A 15,593-nucleotide genomic window follows, 5' to 3' on the forward strand; every position below is an offset into this window, starting at 1 on the left:
CAAGGTGGCTCAGTTGGTTAAGCATCTGCCTTCGGCTCAGGTCATGACCCCGGAAACCCAAGATCCCTCTCCCTCTACTCCTCCCCCACTCGTGCTCACTCTCTCTCTCTTAAATAAATAAAACCTTTAAAAAAAATTTTTTTTATTGATCAATAAATGAATACATTTGACAATCAATCTTGGTATTAAGTTTTCTGATGCACAAAAGTCATTTTCAAAATAAGCTTGAATTTTCCCTAAACTCTCCTGTTTTGCTAATCGGAATTCAGTCAAATATCAAATTGTTCATCGTCCAAAAATAAGTAAATAGAGATCTTCTTTGACCTGAAAGTTACACTAACAACTTGAAACCAAGTTTTCTAATAAAGCCAACTTTAAGTTTTCCAAACTGAAAAGATTATACAATAAATTAAGAGAATTTGTTATATTATTATTTAGAAGTGGTAGGACTGGTCTGGTCTTTGGTCTTCCTAGAGTTTCAAGAGAAATAAATGTTTAAAAAAATTCACTGTCCTCTCACCAGGCAAAAATGATTTCAAAAGTATAAAACAAGTAGAGTGTTTTTTTAAGGCACATTTAGATTCATGATAAAGTACCCCTCTCTCACTAGATACCACCGATTAATTTTTTTTCTGTGTAATAGTTCTTCAGATTAATGTTACTGGAGTCATGTCATTTGAAGTGGAAATAAGAAACCTCTGTAAGTAAATAAAAACAAATCACAGAATCTAAAGAGGAGGTAGAAAACCTATAATCCAAACACCAGACTGAGACTATGGCTTAATTTTAGCCAGCTTTCGGGTGTTGCTCCCCATATGCCTCCAGTACTATAGGTGACAGGACCCAGGCAGGATGTATTAACAAAATCAAGTACATGCATATCCAAGAGTTGTCAAATCAAAATAAAAGTTCCATTAGTTTACTGGAATAGCAGTTTCAGAAATGCCAAAGTAGATTCTAAGCAGTAAGATTAGTAGGAGTAAATAGAGACAGATAAAACAAAAAACTTGCAAAGGCAAGAAGTACCCTCTGATTAGAAAAAAGGCAGAGTTTTGAAAGGGGAAGACAGAAGGACTGGTGTATAAAGTTGTAGTGGTGTTCAAGAAAATGGTCACAGGGGAATTGGGATTTTGCCTGCCTGAGGAATTAAAAACAAGAAAGAACTGGCTGCTGAGGTTGAGCCATAGGCCTAAAATGAGCTCTCATCCTTAACAGCTCTTACTGAAGTCTTTTCCTGTAGAACTCTAGATCAGCCCCCTTTGGCTTTGGAAAGAACCTGGTCTCCTGAAGGATTCATGCTGCCCACTGATGCCAGTAACCCTGGACTTAAGTCCAAGTAATTCTGGAGTTGCTTCTGTGTTTATTACCAATGATAAAGGGTTCTTAGTAAGGTCTCCCTGACTTTCTCTTCTACTGATCCTGAAGCCCTTCACAGCCTCAATTACATAGTAAACTCATCATTAATAAATATGTATTATTCTCTCTAAGTTGATTTTTACAAAAATCAATTTTTAGACTCCTTAAGTTTCCTTCCACTGGGGCCTTTGCCCACTTAGCCAAGTCTGAAGATTCCCACCTCCCTAAGCATATTCACTGTAATCCTCCCTCTTATGGGTACCATGACGATGAGCATTACTCCAAACCCTTCTCAAGGAATACTTTTGGTAGACCCCCAAATCCAACTCTCTCCTACTGAAGCAAACACTCTGGCTGTCAATCAGCTTCTACCTGCTCTCCCATCAATCTAGTCAGCACCTCCTAATACATCAGAAACTGAAAATTAGCAGATGACCATCCAAGGGTATCAGGGAAAGTTATAAGCTCAACATTACTCTTCAACGCAGGTGGTGAAAGGAGAAAAAAGAGGTAATGAACAAAAGGATTAAGGCCTCCCCTGCCTCCAAACAAATGACACAGAACCTGGTCCATTATTTTCCTTCATCCAATTCTTTCCCCAAAATTGGCTTAAAATGAATGTGGAGTAGCAGGTCTATAACTGTTCAATAACCAAGAATCACTATGTGGACAGGATTAAAAAAAATACAGATCTCTAGTGGGTTCATGTAACTGCATGTCCACTGTGATCCTTATATAGCTACAGAAAAGAGGAAAGAAACCGAGTAGTCATGTCACATGTTAGCCTGAATAGCAAATTATCCAACTTTCACAGATTATTAGCACTAAAGGAGATTTCAGAGATCTAGTTCAACTGCCTCATTTTACAACTGAAGAAAATGAGGCCAAGAAAGATTAAGACACTCTGATCACAACTGATCATTGGATTCTTAGAGATAATTAAAAAATCATTTCCCATTCTCTCCTAAGTTTTAATAATTTCAGGGGAATCCTGCAAATAGGCAAGGTCAGCTGTTATTTCCAAATAAGATAGGCAAAAAAGAAAAAAATGTCAAGTTGAGAAAGAAAACAGAAGAGGACTTACCTCTGGGTCTGCTAGGCGCTGAGACAGACCTACAACAAAGACGAGGTTTTTTTGTACAACACGTACACTAGCCAAATGTTTGCGGTTTTCTGATATTTTCTGTTTTCTCTCATTCTGTTTCTGTTTTTTCTCATTCTTTATCCTTTGCAATTCTTCCTGGGAGAGTGGTTTATAAACTGCTGGGTCTTCTGGATATGGCTTTAAGCACAAAACAAACATAGAAGTTAGCATTAAATAAGGAAAGAAATAAGCTATATGAAAACCAATTATCATTCTGGATGACAGGTATGTGGTTATTTGTTACATCTCCCTTTTCCTAAATCTTTTAATTGCTTAAAATATTATTTAATAAATTTAAGATAAAAGTTTTTAAAATACTTACTTTTTTTTAGAGCTTAGCACAGACTACTTTTAACACTAAAACTTAAAACACCACCAAAGGTTCTGTAATAAAAAAAAAATACAACTGTGGTATTCCCTATAGTGTCTAGCAGAGTTGACAGGAAAAAAAGCTTCCAGGGTGCTGTGTAAGAGGCAAAGAGTATAACTTATCTCATCTAAACATAGGTTTATATATTACAATCCACAAATATTTAATGAAAACCTACTATGTGCCAGAATATTAATGAAGTACTTATTATTTAATTCATTGTCAATCTGAAAGGAACATAAATGGGCAAATAAACAACAATCCACAGATACTCTGGCTCAGGAGTTTGACTTTAGTTTCCAACACTTACTAGCCATGTGGACTTAAGCAAGTTAGTGAAACTCTATGCCTCAGTATCCTCAATAGTAAGATGAAAATGATCTTAAAGGGTGAGGCATAATGGTAAAAGTAAAGTAACTCTCATAAAGCCATTATTATCATGAACAGCACACAGTAATCCCTCAATAAATACTAGCAATTACACTGTTGTAATTTTTTTCCCTTTGTCAATACAATATTGCTTTTATTCCTACTGCTAATGCCAGGGCTACTGGTGGCCTGAATAAGAGCTATGGAATCACATTGCCTGGCTTTAAATCTTGGCTCCTCTCTACTATCTGAGAGACCCTGGCCATAAGTTATGTGACTTGCCTACCTCAGTCATCTCTCCTATAAAATAGGAATCATGGTACTTTATTAAGAGGGTTTCTGTAAGAGTTAGAAGAGATATACATTTATAAAGTGATTAAAACTGTGCCCTACACATAAGCATTCAGTAAGTCACTTATTATTACTACTAATCAAAAAATAGGGACGCCTGGGTGGCTCTGTCGGCTAAATGTTCGACTCTTGATTTCAGCTCAGGTCATGATCTCTGGGTTGTGAAATCGAGCCCTACATCGCGCTCCGTGCTGGGTGTAGAGCCTGCTTAAGATTCTCTCTCCCCCTGTGCCCCTCCCTGCCTAAAACATAAATAGTTAATAATGAATGAAAGATCATATCTAAGTGGATATGAAGAGATCCCAGAAACAGGAAATTGTGCCTATAAGAATATAGGAGTAGGGACTAACAGAAATGATGTCATCAAGAAAAAAAGTAGGAACAAGGTAGAGTGGAGACGGTATTCAAAAGCCTGAAATCTTGCTACGCTTTTAACTTAAAGGTACTTTCATCTTTTCATACGTAAGTAAAATACAAAAATAAAAACCCTCGAATTTGTCAACACACTCAGATTAATGCTGAAGGCAATTAAGAAAGTGAGACTTCTCTTTATGTTCCTCAGCTTCTACTGGTAGTATCATAAGGTCTCCAAAAATCCCATTCTTAAATTTTTAGACATAACTCTTAGTGGTCCTGGAAGACGCAAGCACCCATACCATTTGATTTCCACATTTAAAAATCTGAATAAAAATAATGAAATAAAAATCTGAATCTTCCAGCTAATTGGTCCTATTTGGCATTACTGGAACTGACTTGTGAGTAGGAGGCATATAAAACAGCTGACTTGGTAACTTGTGTGACTTTTGCGTGATCTAAAGTCTTTCTCCAGGATGAAATATGAAGCTAGAAGTGCACATTTTAGGCGCTCAATAAATATTTGCCAAATGAACGCCAAGCTACTCTCTAGAACAGAGAATTTAGCATGGTTAATTTTTCTTTTAAAAAAATCTTAACTTTTCAAGGCTCCAGAAAAAGTTGTAAAGGCATGCACTCCCTGACAGCTGCTCCAGCACACACACCACCAGAAATACCTACTCCACAAACCCAATGACACAACATTAATAAGCCAGTACAAAGAGATAAGCAAGGGAGAAAGACTAAAAATGGGATACGAAAAATACATATGGTTTACTTTTTGACTGAAACATGTATACTAAACTTAATTTTCTAGGAATACAGCGTCAAATGAAAATGTACAAGCGTGAAATTTTTCTTTAAATATATTACTGTGTGTTATATATCAAACTAATGCAAAATATGGCACCTGTGGCATATGGCACTTTTAATGTGTAAAATATTTTTAATAGTGTTAATCTGATGATAAATTGCCAAACTATTAATTATGATGGTTTATAGACTCTAGTGTAATCACTTAATTTTTTTCATGTGTGTAGTTATAGTCCCACTTTTATTTCTAATGTATCTTTTATGTTTTTTCTCTTTATTTTCCAATCAGACTTGCCAAGAGTTTGATTATTTTATTGTCTTTCAGAGAACCAGCTCTAACTTTTATTGAAATACTACTTTTTTTCTATTTCACCAAATTCTGCTTAATCCCTGCTTCTACTGTCACAATGTTTACTACTCTTTTTTTTGGTTTCTTAACCTAGAAATAAGCTAACTTATTTTTTGTTCTTTGTTTTCCAATAAATGCATTCACAGCCTTAACTTTTCCTCCTCCTAGAAACAATGAAAAATACTATATAAAGTTTTGTTTTTTAACCAATATCTTAGAAACAGTAATGATCTGCAGTGGGGAAGTCCCAAGCCAACTTCTGTATAAAAGTCAAAATCCAGAGAGGTAAGTGTAAATCTTTGTAACAACAAATGGGGAGGGGGGTCAGCATTCAAAGCCCAGGGCTAGCCCAAGGTGAAGAGTCTTTGGGGAACTCAAAGAACTTAAGCTGAGACCCAGCCCGTCCCCCAAAAGACTCTTTCAGTCTCAGGATAAGAACAAACTACAGACAGGTCAGAACAAGAAAAATGGGGATAGAAGAAAAACATCCTGAAGAAGTTGCTGAAACCAACCTTACGGAAAATTTGCATCCTAGGGACCTTAGACCTTTATACTTGTCCCCACCAGCGCCCATTATGCTTGAGGCACCTCTAACGTCACTGTTTATAGGATCCAGCAGAAGACAAATGAAAGTTTCTCTAGAGGAGGGCAAAAATACGTTAGGCCCTGGACAACTCTACAAATAATTCAGGGACAACAACCAAGAAGCAGGCACAGATATAACCAAGCACATAAAGAAATAAAACAACATGAACAACCAGTAGAAACATTCCTCACAGACTTTAGCTACTGGAATTATCTGACACAGATTTAAAAACAATAACGCTTATCTGTTTAAACAAATATATGATCTGCTGCCAAAAAACAAAACAAAACAAAAAAACCTCAAATATATGATAAACCTGAAAGTAGGTGCAGGGTACAAAATTGTATTTAAAATATATCAAGCATGAAAAGAGAACAAACATTACTTCTAGAAAGGCAAAATGTTAAAACTCAATACACATATTTATATCTAGCAAAAGACCAGACCTAAAAAAAAAATTCAAACACAAAAAGAAAGATCAGAAGAAATCATCCATTAATGCATTAAGAAAAAAAAAAACAAACAAACAGAAAAGAGATTAGGAGACATGAAGAGCAGAGCAGTGAAAATGAATCTGAAAAATATGTAATCAGAGTCCCAGAAGGAGAGGAAAGAAAATAAAGTCTGTATCTGAAGAGATGATAGCTGATTTTTTTCTCCCAGAACTAATGAAATTCACCAAGACAGATTTAAGAAGCCCTACAAACCAACCCTAAGCAGGATAAATAAAAAGATATACCCAACTGAGTTGTTTTTGGAACTGGTTAATATTTCCACTGTAGCCTAACAAGTCAATTTTTATGCTCACTGCACTTGTATTTTAAAGTTTTGTACTAATTTGGGCTGCCTGGCTGACTCAGTTGGAAAAGAACACAATTTCTGATCTTGGGGTCATGAGTTTGAGCCCCACGTTGGGTGTAGAGATTATAAATAAACAAATTAAAAAAAAATTTTATATTAATTTGTACAAAGTTGTGTGCATGTACAAGCACACACATGCTTGCTAACTGTGTTATTCAAATTTTCCATTTCCTGGGATGCCTGGGTGGCTCAGTCGGTTAAGCATCTGCCTTCAGGTCAGGTCATGATCCCAGGGTCCTGGGATCGAGTCCCACATCAGGCTCCTTGCTCAGCAGGGAGCCTGCTTCTCCCTCTGCCTGCCGCTCTCCCTGCTTGTGCTCTCTCTCTGACAAATAAATAAATAAAATCTTCAAAAAAAATTTTTTTCCATTTCCTTTTTTTGGGTCTATTTCATCTATCAAACTCTAAAATATAGAAGTTGGACTTCTCTCCATTATGGATATGGATATAGTTTCTCCTGGTATTTATATCAGCTCAATATACTTCAAAGAGCTACTGTTAAGTAAATAAAATTCCATGACTCTATGGACATATAGCAATTAAAAAATTCCTCTTTTCTCTTTTAAAATGTGTTTGATCTTAAATTTGATTATGACTAATACCAGTACTATTATACCTTCTTTCCTATGATTTCCCTAGTTTCACTGATAATTTTCTGTATATGTTCCTAAGTCAAACAGTTCTACAAGGTTTACTGGGGAAAAGAATAATCTCTCATTTTCTTCTTTCCCTGACCCAGTTGCCTCTCCCTAGAAATAATCCTGTTAGACTCTTTTAGATCATTATTTTGTCATTTACTATCACATCATTAAATAAGATGCTTGTATGGCTACTTCTTGCTTTTTCAGTTCTACATACTATCACATCATACAAATTGACAATATAGCTTTCTTTCACCCAGCCTAACCATATATCCCATGTCTACCTTCTAACCTTCCACCCTAATTTTGGTTAGGTCAACATTCACAATTACATTATTATAAAGTTCAAATGTTACTTATAAATTTCTACCTTCAGCCATGACAGAGGAGATAGTAAAAGACCAGGCCTACTAGCATAAACAACTAGAAAATAAGACAAAATATATGAAGCAACTGTTTTCAGACATCAAACAATATAGGTAATGAACAGCAAATCCGTGACTACTGAGAGAAAAGAAATGAGACAGATGAAAACCATGAGTGAAAACATCCTAGCTTTCTGCTCTTCCAGCACTTACTGGACACTGGCTGGGTCCAACAATCACACTGAGCAGAGGGGAAAGTGATCAAAACCTGAAGAGGCTGAGGCAACTTAAATTTATGGGGCAAAATATCACAAAGCAGGAACTAGTCCAAAAAGAATTCCAGAAATCTACATAGAGGAATCCTGTGATAGCTAGTTCCCATAGGCTGCTCTCCAATAAAGACACTCTGATAGAGTCCAGGTCAATAATGAATTTGGGGAGGAAATAAAGAAGTGATACCAATCACATGCAAACTTTTTCAGAATATAGAGGACAAGGAAACATTTCCTAACCCATTTTATGAAGCGAGTATTACTTTGATACCAAATCTAAAAACAATATAAATAAAGCCACAGATAAATACCTCTAATGACACAGACATAAAAACCTTTCTGAAAATATTAGCAAATTGAAAAGAAAAAGGGTAATTTATTATCATCAAATGAGGTTTATCCTTGGAAGGGAAGGTTGATTCAAAAATCAATCAACCTAAATCACCATTTCAACAGAATGAAGGAGAAAACACATGATGATTTCAAAAGAAACAGAAAAGGCATTTGACAAAATGTAACACCCACTCGTGATAAACTCTCAGTAAGCAAAGAAAACGTCCTCAACCTGATAAAAAACCATCTACAAAAACCTCACAGCCAGGAACATACTTACTGTGAAATACTCAATGCTTCCCACTGAAACTGGGAACAAAGATAATTGTTCTTAGCACTTTATTCCAATGTTCTACTGGAGGGCTTACCCAGTGCAATAAGGCAAGAAAAATAATTTAAAAACATAAAGGATGGAAAAGAAGAAGTAAAACTGCCTTTATTCACAGAAGACATGATCATCTATGTAGAAAAGCCTAAGGAATCTATTTAACAAAATCAATTATTCTATGTATGAACTGGAAAATGGAATTTTTAAAATACCACATGCTGAAGCTCATAAAACATAAAATAGTTACAGATAAATATAACAAATCATGCTATACTACTCCATATGCTGAAAACTACAGAACATGGTTTTATAAATGTTTAAAACCTAGAAAACCGGAAAGATAAACCTTATTTAAGAACTAGATGAGCCAACATTTTCAAGATGTCATTTTTCCTCAAATTGACCTGTTTATTCAAGTTCAATCAAAAGCCCAGTAGGTTTTTTGTACAAAATTACAAACTAATTAAAAAACTTATGTGGAAATGCTAAGGTCTTAGATGCCCAAAATAAATTCTATAAAGGATAACAAAATTGAAAGGTCTATCATACCCGATTTGAAGACTTAGAGTAGTCAAGACAGTATAGTATTGGCATAAGGATAGAAACAATCGTCTGCGGATAACAGAAATGAACTTACACATTTATGAGCAACTGATTTTTAAGAAAGAGTTGAAAACCATTCAACAGTGAAGAAATAGTCTTTTCTACAAATGATGCTGTAACAATATATCTGTATGGGGGGAAAAAAAATCTCAACCCCTACAACATATCTGAGCCATTGCAGCATAATATGATTACTTTTCTTGTACAGCTTTTTGTTTCCCCTAGAGTTAACTGTCTAATTAGATTAAACCATCAAATCTCCTCAAAAAAAACCATCAAATGTTGAAATGGCCTCACAACACAATTCTCTTTTAAAACACCAAGTATTCTCTCAATTTTATCTTTTTGTAGAAACCCTTCTCTTGCAACTTTCTGATCTGCCACATTCTGTACTGGTTGTCCTCTTTCCCATCATCTTAGGAATCCCATTGCATCACTCCCGTACTTGGTCACCTCTTTCCTTTATCCCGTGTATTCTCTTTTCTTCATTCCTTCATGTGAGGGGCATATTCTGCAGTAGATTCCTGAGAAAGAATGCACGGAACATAAAAAAAAAAATTCGAGATCTTTCACGTCTGAAAAGGTCTTTTCATGTACCTTCACACTTAACAGGAAGATATGGAGTTCCAGGATGAAAATAAATTTCCTTCCGAAATATCTTCAAGCTTCAAGTCTTGCTTTTGAGAATTCTGAAATGATTCCGATGCCTGATCTTCATTTGTAGCCTACTTTTTTCCTCTTTGGAAGCTTGTAGAACTTCTTTGTTTTCAGTTTTCTGTTTAAAAATAGTTTGTGCCTGGCACTCAATAGGCCTTTTTAATCTGGAAATATATCCTTTGGTCTTGGGAATATTCTTCAATCATATTTCTGAAATAACTTTCCTTCTATATTACTGTGGTCTATTTCTAGAACACTAACTTATTTAGTATTTGACCTCCTGGATTGATCCTCAAATAAAGTTATCTCTTCTCTCAAACAAGAATATTTATCAAATAAGAATATCTCCTTTGTCTTTTGCACTACTTTTTAAGAAATTTTCTCAAATTCATCTCCCAACTCTTTCCTTGTTATTTCTGCTATATTTTAATTATTATTAACAGTGTTTATTATCCTTCACTGAATTTTTTTTAGACTACCCTGTTCTTGTTTCATGAATGCAATATCCTCTGTTACTTCTGAGATGAAAATAACAGTAACTTTGTCAGAGTTTTCATCTCTTTGGCCTGTCTGGCTTCCACATGAGTCAACATTGTATGATGCTACATCAGTACACTACCTGTGTTCCCACATCTGCTGTTTCCACCAGGTATTTTTCTCAGAAATGCTGCACTAAAAGAACATACAAAGACAGTCTAAGGAATGACCAGGTAGCCTATGCCTTAGTTTAGGGAAACACGGAAGGTCTTTTTGATCCTTTTAGGCATGGCAACTAGGACCAAAGAGAAACATTAAACTCTCTTGGTTTGTAAAACCTGCCCACCTCTCTGCTTCTCAAAACACTAAAGCAAAGAGGTCCTTTACGTAAACAAGCAGGTTTCATTTGTGCACCCCAACCAGGGCTTGCCTCAACCAACTCCCCACCTGCATCTCCAAGTTTACTTAAATCATCTTGATTTGCCATTTCACAGAGTGGCCTCTACAGGCCATCTTCCAGCAGGGCTGGGCTATGTGTAAATGGCAGCTTCATGGCCTTCTCCAGGCATCGGGCAACACTTAAGGTCCTCCTGTGTTAACACAACCACTGAGGCTGGTCTCCAGAGATGTAAAGATTTGCTGGTCCCTGACTAAGACAGGCAGCTTCATAACTACATGTGCTAAGTGTGCTCAGCACACTCTCTGGCAAGGCTAAGCCAAGACTCTGTGTGGTCAGCACCGTCTACTGTCCATGACCCACAACAGCCATGAGACAAGCAGGAGCAAGGTCGAGTAGTCACAGACCAAGCAGAAGTTCTAGCAGTTGTAGTTATATTAAGTCAACAAGAAAACAAAAAAAATCCTCCCGGTCTGACTTAACAGTAAAGACCGCAGCTAAAGATTGTAACTTAGAAACCCTAAAGGAGGTTGTCTCATAATTATTTAATATAGATTTTTTTCTTTCTATAAATGTTGGAGAGCTTTGGTGCCCATCCTTAGACAATCTCTCATCTTTTCTATTGACCCGCTCTTGTGATCTCATCCAGTATTACTTTATAAATAACATTGTATATGTCATATAACTCTCAAATTTATATTTCCATACCAGAACCAAATTTGAATATTCACCTAACCAATTTCTCCATTTAGATTTCTAATAGGAATCTCAAACTTAACATGTCTAAAACTGAGTTCCTGATCTTCTCAAAAACCTGTCCCTACTGAGGTCTTCCCCATCTCAGTCAATGGCCATTCTTTACTTCCCTTACACACTCACCAACTCTTCTACTTGTCCTGTATAGTGGATATTAAACCTTATTAATCTTTTTATGTCTGGAAAATATTTTATTATGCTTTTACATGTGAATGAAATTGAGAATTCCTCAAGTCATTTACCCTCAAAAATTTGGAAAAACAAATTTCTCAATTATTTTCTTTTCCATCGTTATAGAACAAAAACACCAGTATCAGTTTTATTCTTGTTCCTTTGTAGTCTACGCATTTTTCTCCCATAAGCTTTGAGAACTTTGTCTTTATTCTAGATACTCTAAAATTTTACAATTCTATTAATAGATGTTGATATTTTTCAGTCATCTTGTCTACTACTCACACAGTTCTTCTAAGGACAACTGCTTTTCACATGAAATTTCCTTCTAGTGGTTCTTTATTCCTTCCCACCCATTCTTATTTCACTGCTTCTGTAAATTCTCTTAGCAGATTAGAACCAGATCTCTTATGCTGCTTAACTTCTCTTTCATGCTTTTTAAAAATATTTTTGTACTATATGCTGCAAAAAAAAAAAAATACTCAGCAAAATCTTCCAACTTATTAATTTGTTCTTAAACTTTGTTCATTCGTTCTTCAGCCCACCCATAAGATTATTCATTTGCAAGATCTCTAATCTGCTCTTTAAAAAATGTTCCTTCTATATAGATATGCCATTCTCTTTTATTTGTTTGAGAAGCACCAATGACCCTTTTAAATGTTTCTGTTTGCTTACTTATGTTAGGTTCTTTTATTTACTGATTTTTGGTACTGATGTTGGTATTCCTGAAATGTCTGTTAATTCTTGGTTCTTACACATTTTTACATGTAAGAACTCTGTCAACCAGTCTATAAATGCTATTTCTGTTTACTGCAGGATGCTCTTTTGTGACTGCAAGGAGGATAAACTGGTGGACAGAGTATATCAATAATTCATCTTCTGAGCACAGGAGGTCTTAGTTCCTCCAGGGTATCTCCATCCACCTTAAGGCTCTGACCCAAATTTATAATCAGTGTTGCAGCTAGAGAGCATCTGTCTCTGCTACATGGCATAAAAGTTAGGCTGGACCCATATCTTGCTCCAATGCAACACTCAGGCAACCACACGGATACTTTCCTTAGGATCTTTTTTAAAAGCACCACTACTCTTACCTTTTCTCAGCAGCCTTATCCTGAGTATGTTTGAACTAATGCTTCTTTCTTTAAATTGATCCCAATGGCCTACTGTTTTTCCGATTCTTCACACTTGATTATCCTCCCAGAAAGGCACACTTTTATTGATAACCAGCTCTGCTAAAATTATTTTGCTTTATCCTTAAAATTTTTCTACTTTTTTCTCTACTTTCTAAGAATTTAAAGTGATTCTAGGTAATCCCCTAAAAGTGAAGTGAATTTTTCTGCCATTTCCCCAAATAATTGATTTTTCTCTAATGACTATTTAACAAGTGGTCTTTTTATTAAGATTTCTTTTCATAGCACACCCAAAGAAAAAAAGAGATAAACTTAAGAAGTCAAATGACGTCACAAGCTTTATAGTCTTGGGCTATACTAAAAATTACCACTTTCAACAGAACAGTTCAATACAATTGTCTTCTTGTGGAATGACCAGGAACCACTTTTTAAAATATGACTGAATGCTTAAAATCCACTAACACAAATTTATTACAAATTTTGACCAAAGCTAATATTAAGGTTTTCCTTTGCTTTTCATTCACATCCCTAAAATACATTAACTATACAAAAAGATATATTACATATACATTATAGATATCTATTACATATTATAGATATGTAATTATAGATTACATATAATTATAGATATATAGATATAGATATTATAGATATGTAGATGCTTATTTAAACGAGACCCAGGAATATTAAAAATCATAGAACTATTTAGAGCTAGAAAAGACTCAAAAGATTTATATTTGAATCCCAAACGTACTATCCACTAGCTGATGCCTGTGGACAAGTTACTTGAAAGGCCTAGTTTCAATGTACATTGGGGATAGCATTACAGCCTGGAGTTATTGTAAAGACTCAACAAATGAGTAACCATTACCTTCTGAAGCAGGATTTCCATCATTGTAACCCATAACCTCTTTTAGTAAATGTCAAAACTTTTCCCCTATTTTGTACTAGAAAATTAAAGTGAATTTCCTCCCAGCTGAATGTGTTTTTCCAATTTCATACCATCCTATCTAAATCCACAGCCTCTCTACTCCTATTTCTCTTAAATATCCAGCACCACTGATCTTATGAATTTCTCCAGATTAGAAAGCTAAAGGTTAACCAGAGAGGTTATATGACTTTACCAAGGTCATATAGTGTTTTTCTACTTTATTATTATCTTAAAAATATAATGTTACACATAAAATCACCTGAGGTTTGTAGATTCTTTTAAATCTATTTACTCATATGCATGGGGCAAAAAAACTGTACACAAAGTTACTTTGGAGTATTTACCTTTCTACATGCAGGACAAAGCCCATTTTCATCAGTGCGAATTCGATGCCAACAAAATCGGCAAATCTGATAGCCACAGGTGCAAGGAAAAAAGTTGATATCATCTATCTCCAAGGGCTCCATGCAAAGAGGACATTCCACAGGGTCTTCCTTCGCATCAGGACTGCGAGACATCTTCACGTTTATGAAACAGCAGCAAAAGTTTATAATAACTTAAGGGAGAAGGAAGTTCAGCACTGAGAACTAAACTGTAGAACTTCAAAGACCTGCATGAGAAGAAACAAAGTATACTGTTTACTACTGGGGAAAAAATGGCATTTCAACCATCTGAAACCCTATTAACAAAAAATTTGTTAAAACATTAATCAAACAAATTTTGCTATCATCTCAGATGAGATTTCAGAATAGAATTCTGAAGTTGTTTTGAATGTCAAAATAAAAAGTCTAGCATTACTAATCTTTTGGATTCAAGAGAAAGATGAAAGAACTTCCGCCTTTCTAAATAAAACATTTAATACTAACCTAGTACCTAATCATAGCACATTTTAGGGAAATAAATAACATACAGCCTTAAAACACACTCTACACTGTCTCATCTTTGACCTAAAAGCTAGTAATGCTGCCATATAACTAAAGGAGTATTACAGAATTCTAAAATGTGTCAGAAAATAAATGTGTTTACAAAATAAACCTAATGAAATAGAAAAGGCTTCAGTCATCTATAATTACATGTTAATATCAAACCTTTACCACAGAAAAAGACTAGAACTGAAAAAATATGCCATAGAACCCAATGGTTTACAATCAAATACGTATTATTATGCCAGTGAAAACTTCTGGTAAAATAAGCACATATAAAACAAAAAAAGTATTTCTACGGTAATGGTACAAAATCCTACAAAAAAAGGAAGGGGGAAGAAACCAAAAAGATTCCATACTCCAAAGTGTTTTGAAAAATTAAATAATTTATCATTTTAGATTATGGGGAGTTGAAAATCTTTATGTAACAATTTAGTAAAGTCAATGGTAAATTATAACATTATGTTGAAATCACTATTTTAGCCTCCAAAATATAAGTCAATGCAATCTCTATCAAAATAACAGGTGCTTTTTTTTTTTTTAACATAGTTCAACAAACTGATTCTAAAGTTTATAAGAAAGAGTAAATGCATACAAACTGCTTTAAAACTTCTAGGGGGGGAAATGTGGGAATTTGTGCTATCAGATACTGAACTGTTACAAAGCTAGAGTAATTTTAAATTTGACGGGTACAAAACTAGACAAAAGATTAAAGAACCTAAATACTCTAGAAACAGAACCATGAATTTATGAGATTTTAATATTTAGTAACAGTGACATTCACAAATCAATATGGTAAGGATAGAACAGTTTATAAGCAATAATAAAATTCTGGTCTATCTACTTTAAAGACAGATCTACATAGAAAGATATGGTCAGGGGCGCCTGGGTGGCTCAGTCATTAAGCATCTGCCTTCGGCTCAGGTCATGATCCCAGGGTCCTGGGATCGAGCCCTGCATCGGGCTCCCTGCTCTGCGGGAAGCCTGCTTCTCCCTCTCCCTCTCCCCCTGCTTGTGTTCCCTCTCTCGCTGTGTCTCTCTCTGTCAAATAAATAA

The 15,593-nt window shown here is 35.2% G+C and overlaps 1 protein-coding gene across 5 annotated transcripts in view; it reads right to left on the reverse strand.

The window, feature by feature from the left end:
* The window catches only part of CNOT4 (CCR4-NOT transcription complex subunit 4), a 143,569-nt gene that overhangs the window by 67,316 nt on the left and 60,660 nt on the right, over positions 1-15,593 (reverse strand). For 2 of the 5 annotated variants that reach the window (XM_044920286.1, XM_044920284.1), the window contains exons 1-2: positions 13,959-14,132; positions 2,441-2,638 (exon numbers count right to left, since the gene is read on the reverse strand). In XM_044920286.1, the coding sequence (XP_044776221.1) occupies positions 2,441-2,638; positions 13,959-14,132 (372 nt within the window). Of the gene's footprint in view, positions 1-2,440; positions 2,639-13,958; positions 14,225-15,593 lie in introns of those variants that run through there. The other 3 variants (XM_021692767.2, XM_044920283.1, XM_044920285.1) reach the window with 3 other exon arrangements.

The sequence above is a fragment of the Neomonachus schauinslandi genome, chromosome 12 (assembly GCF_002201575.2).
Source record: "Neomonachus schauinslandi chromosome 12, ASM220157v2, whole genome shotgun sequence".
NCBI lineage: Eukaryota > Metazoa > Chordata > Mammalia > Carnivora > Phocidae > Neomonachus > Neomonachus schauinslandi.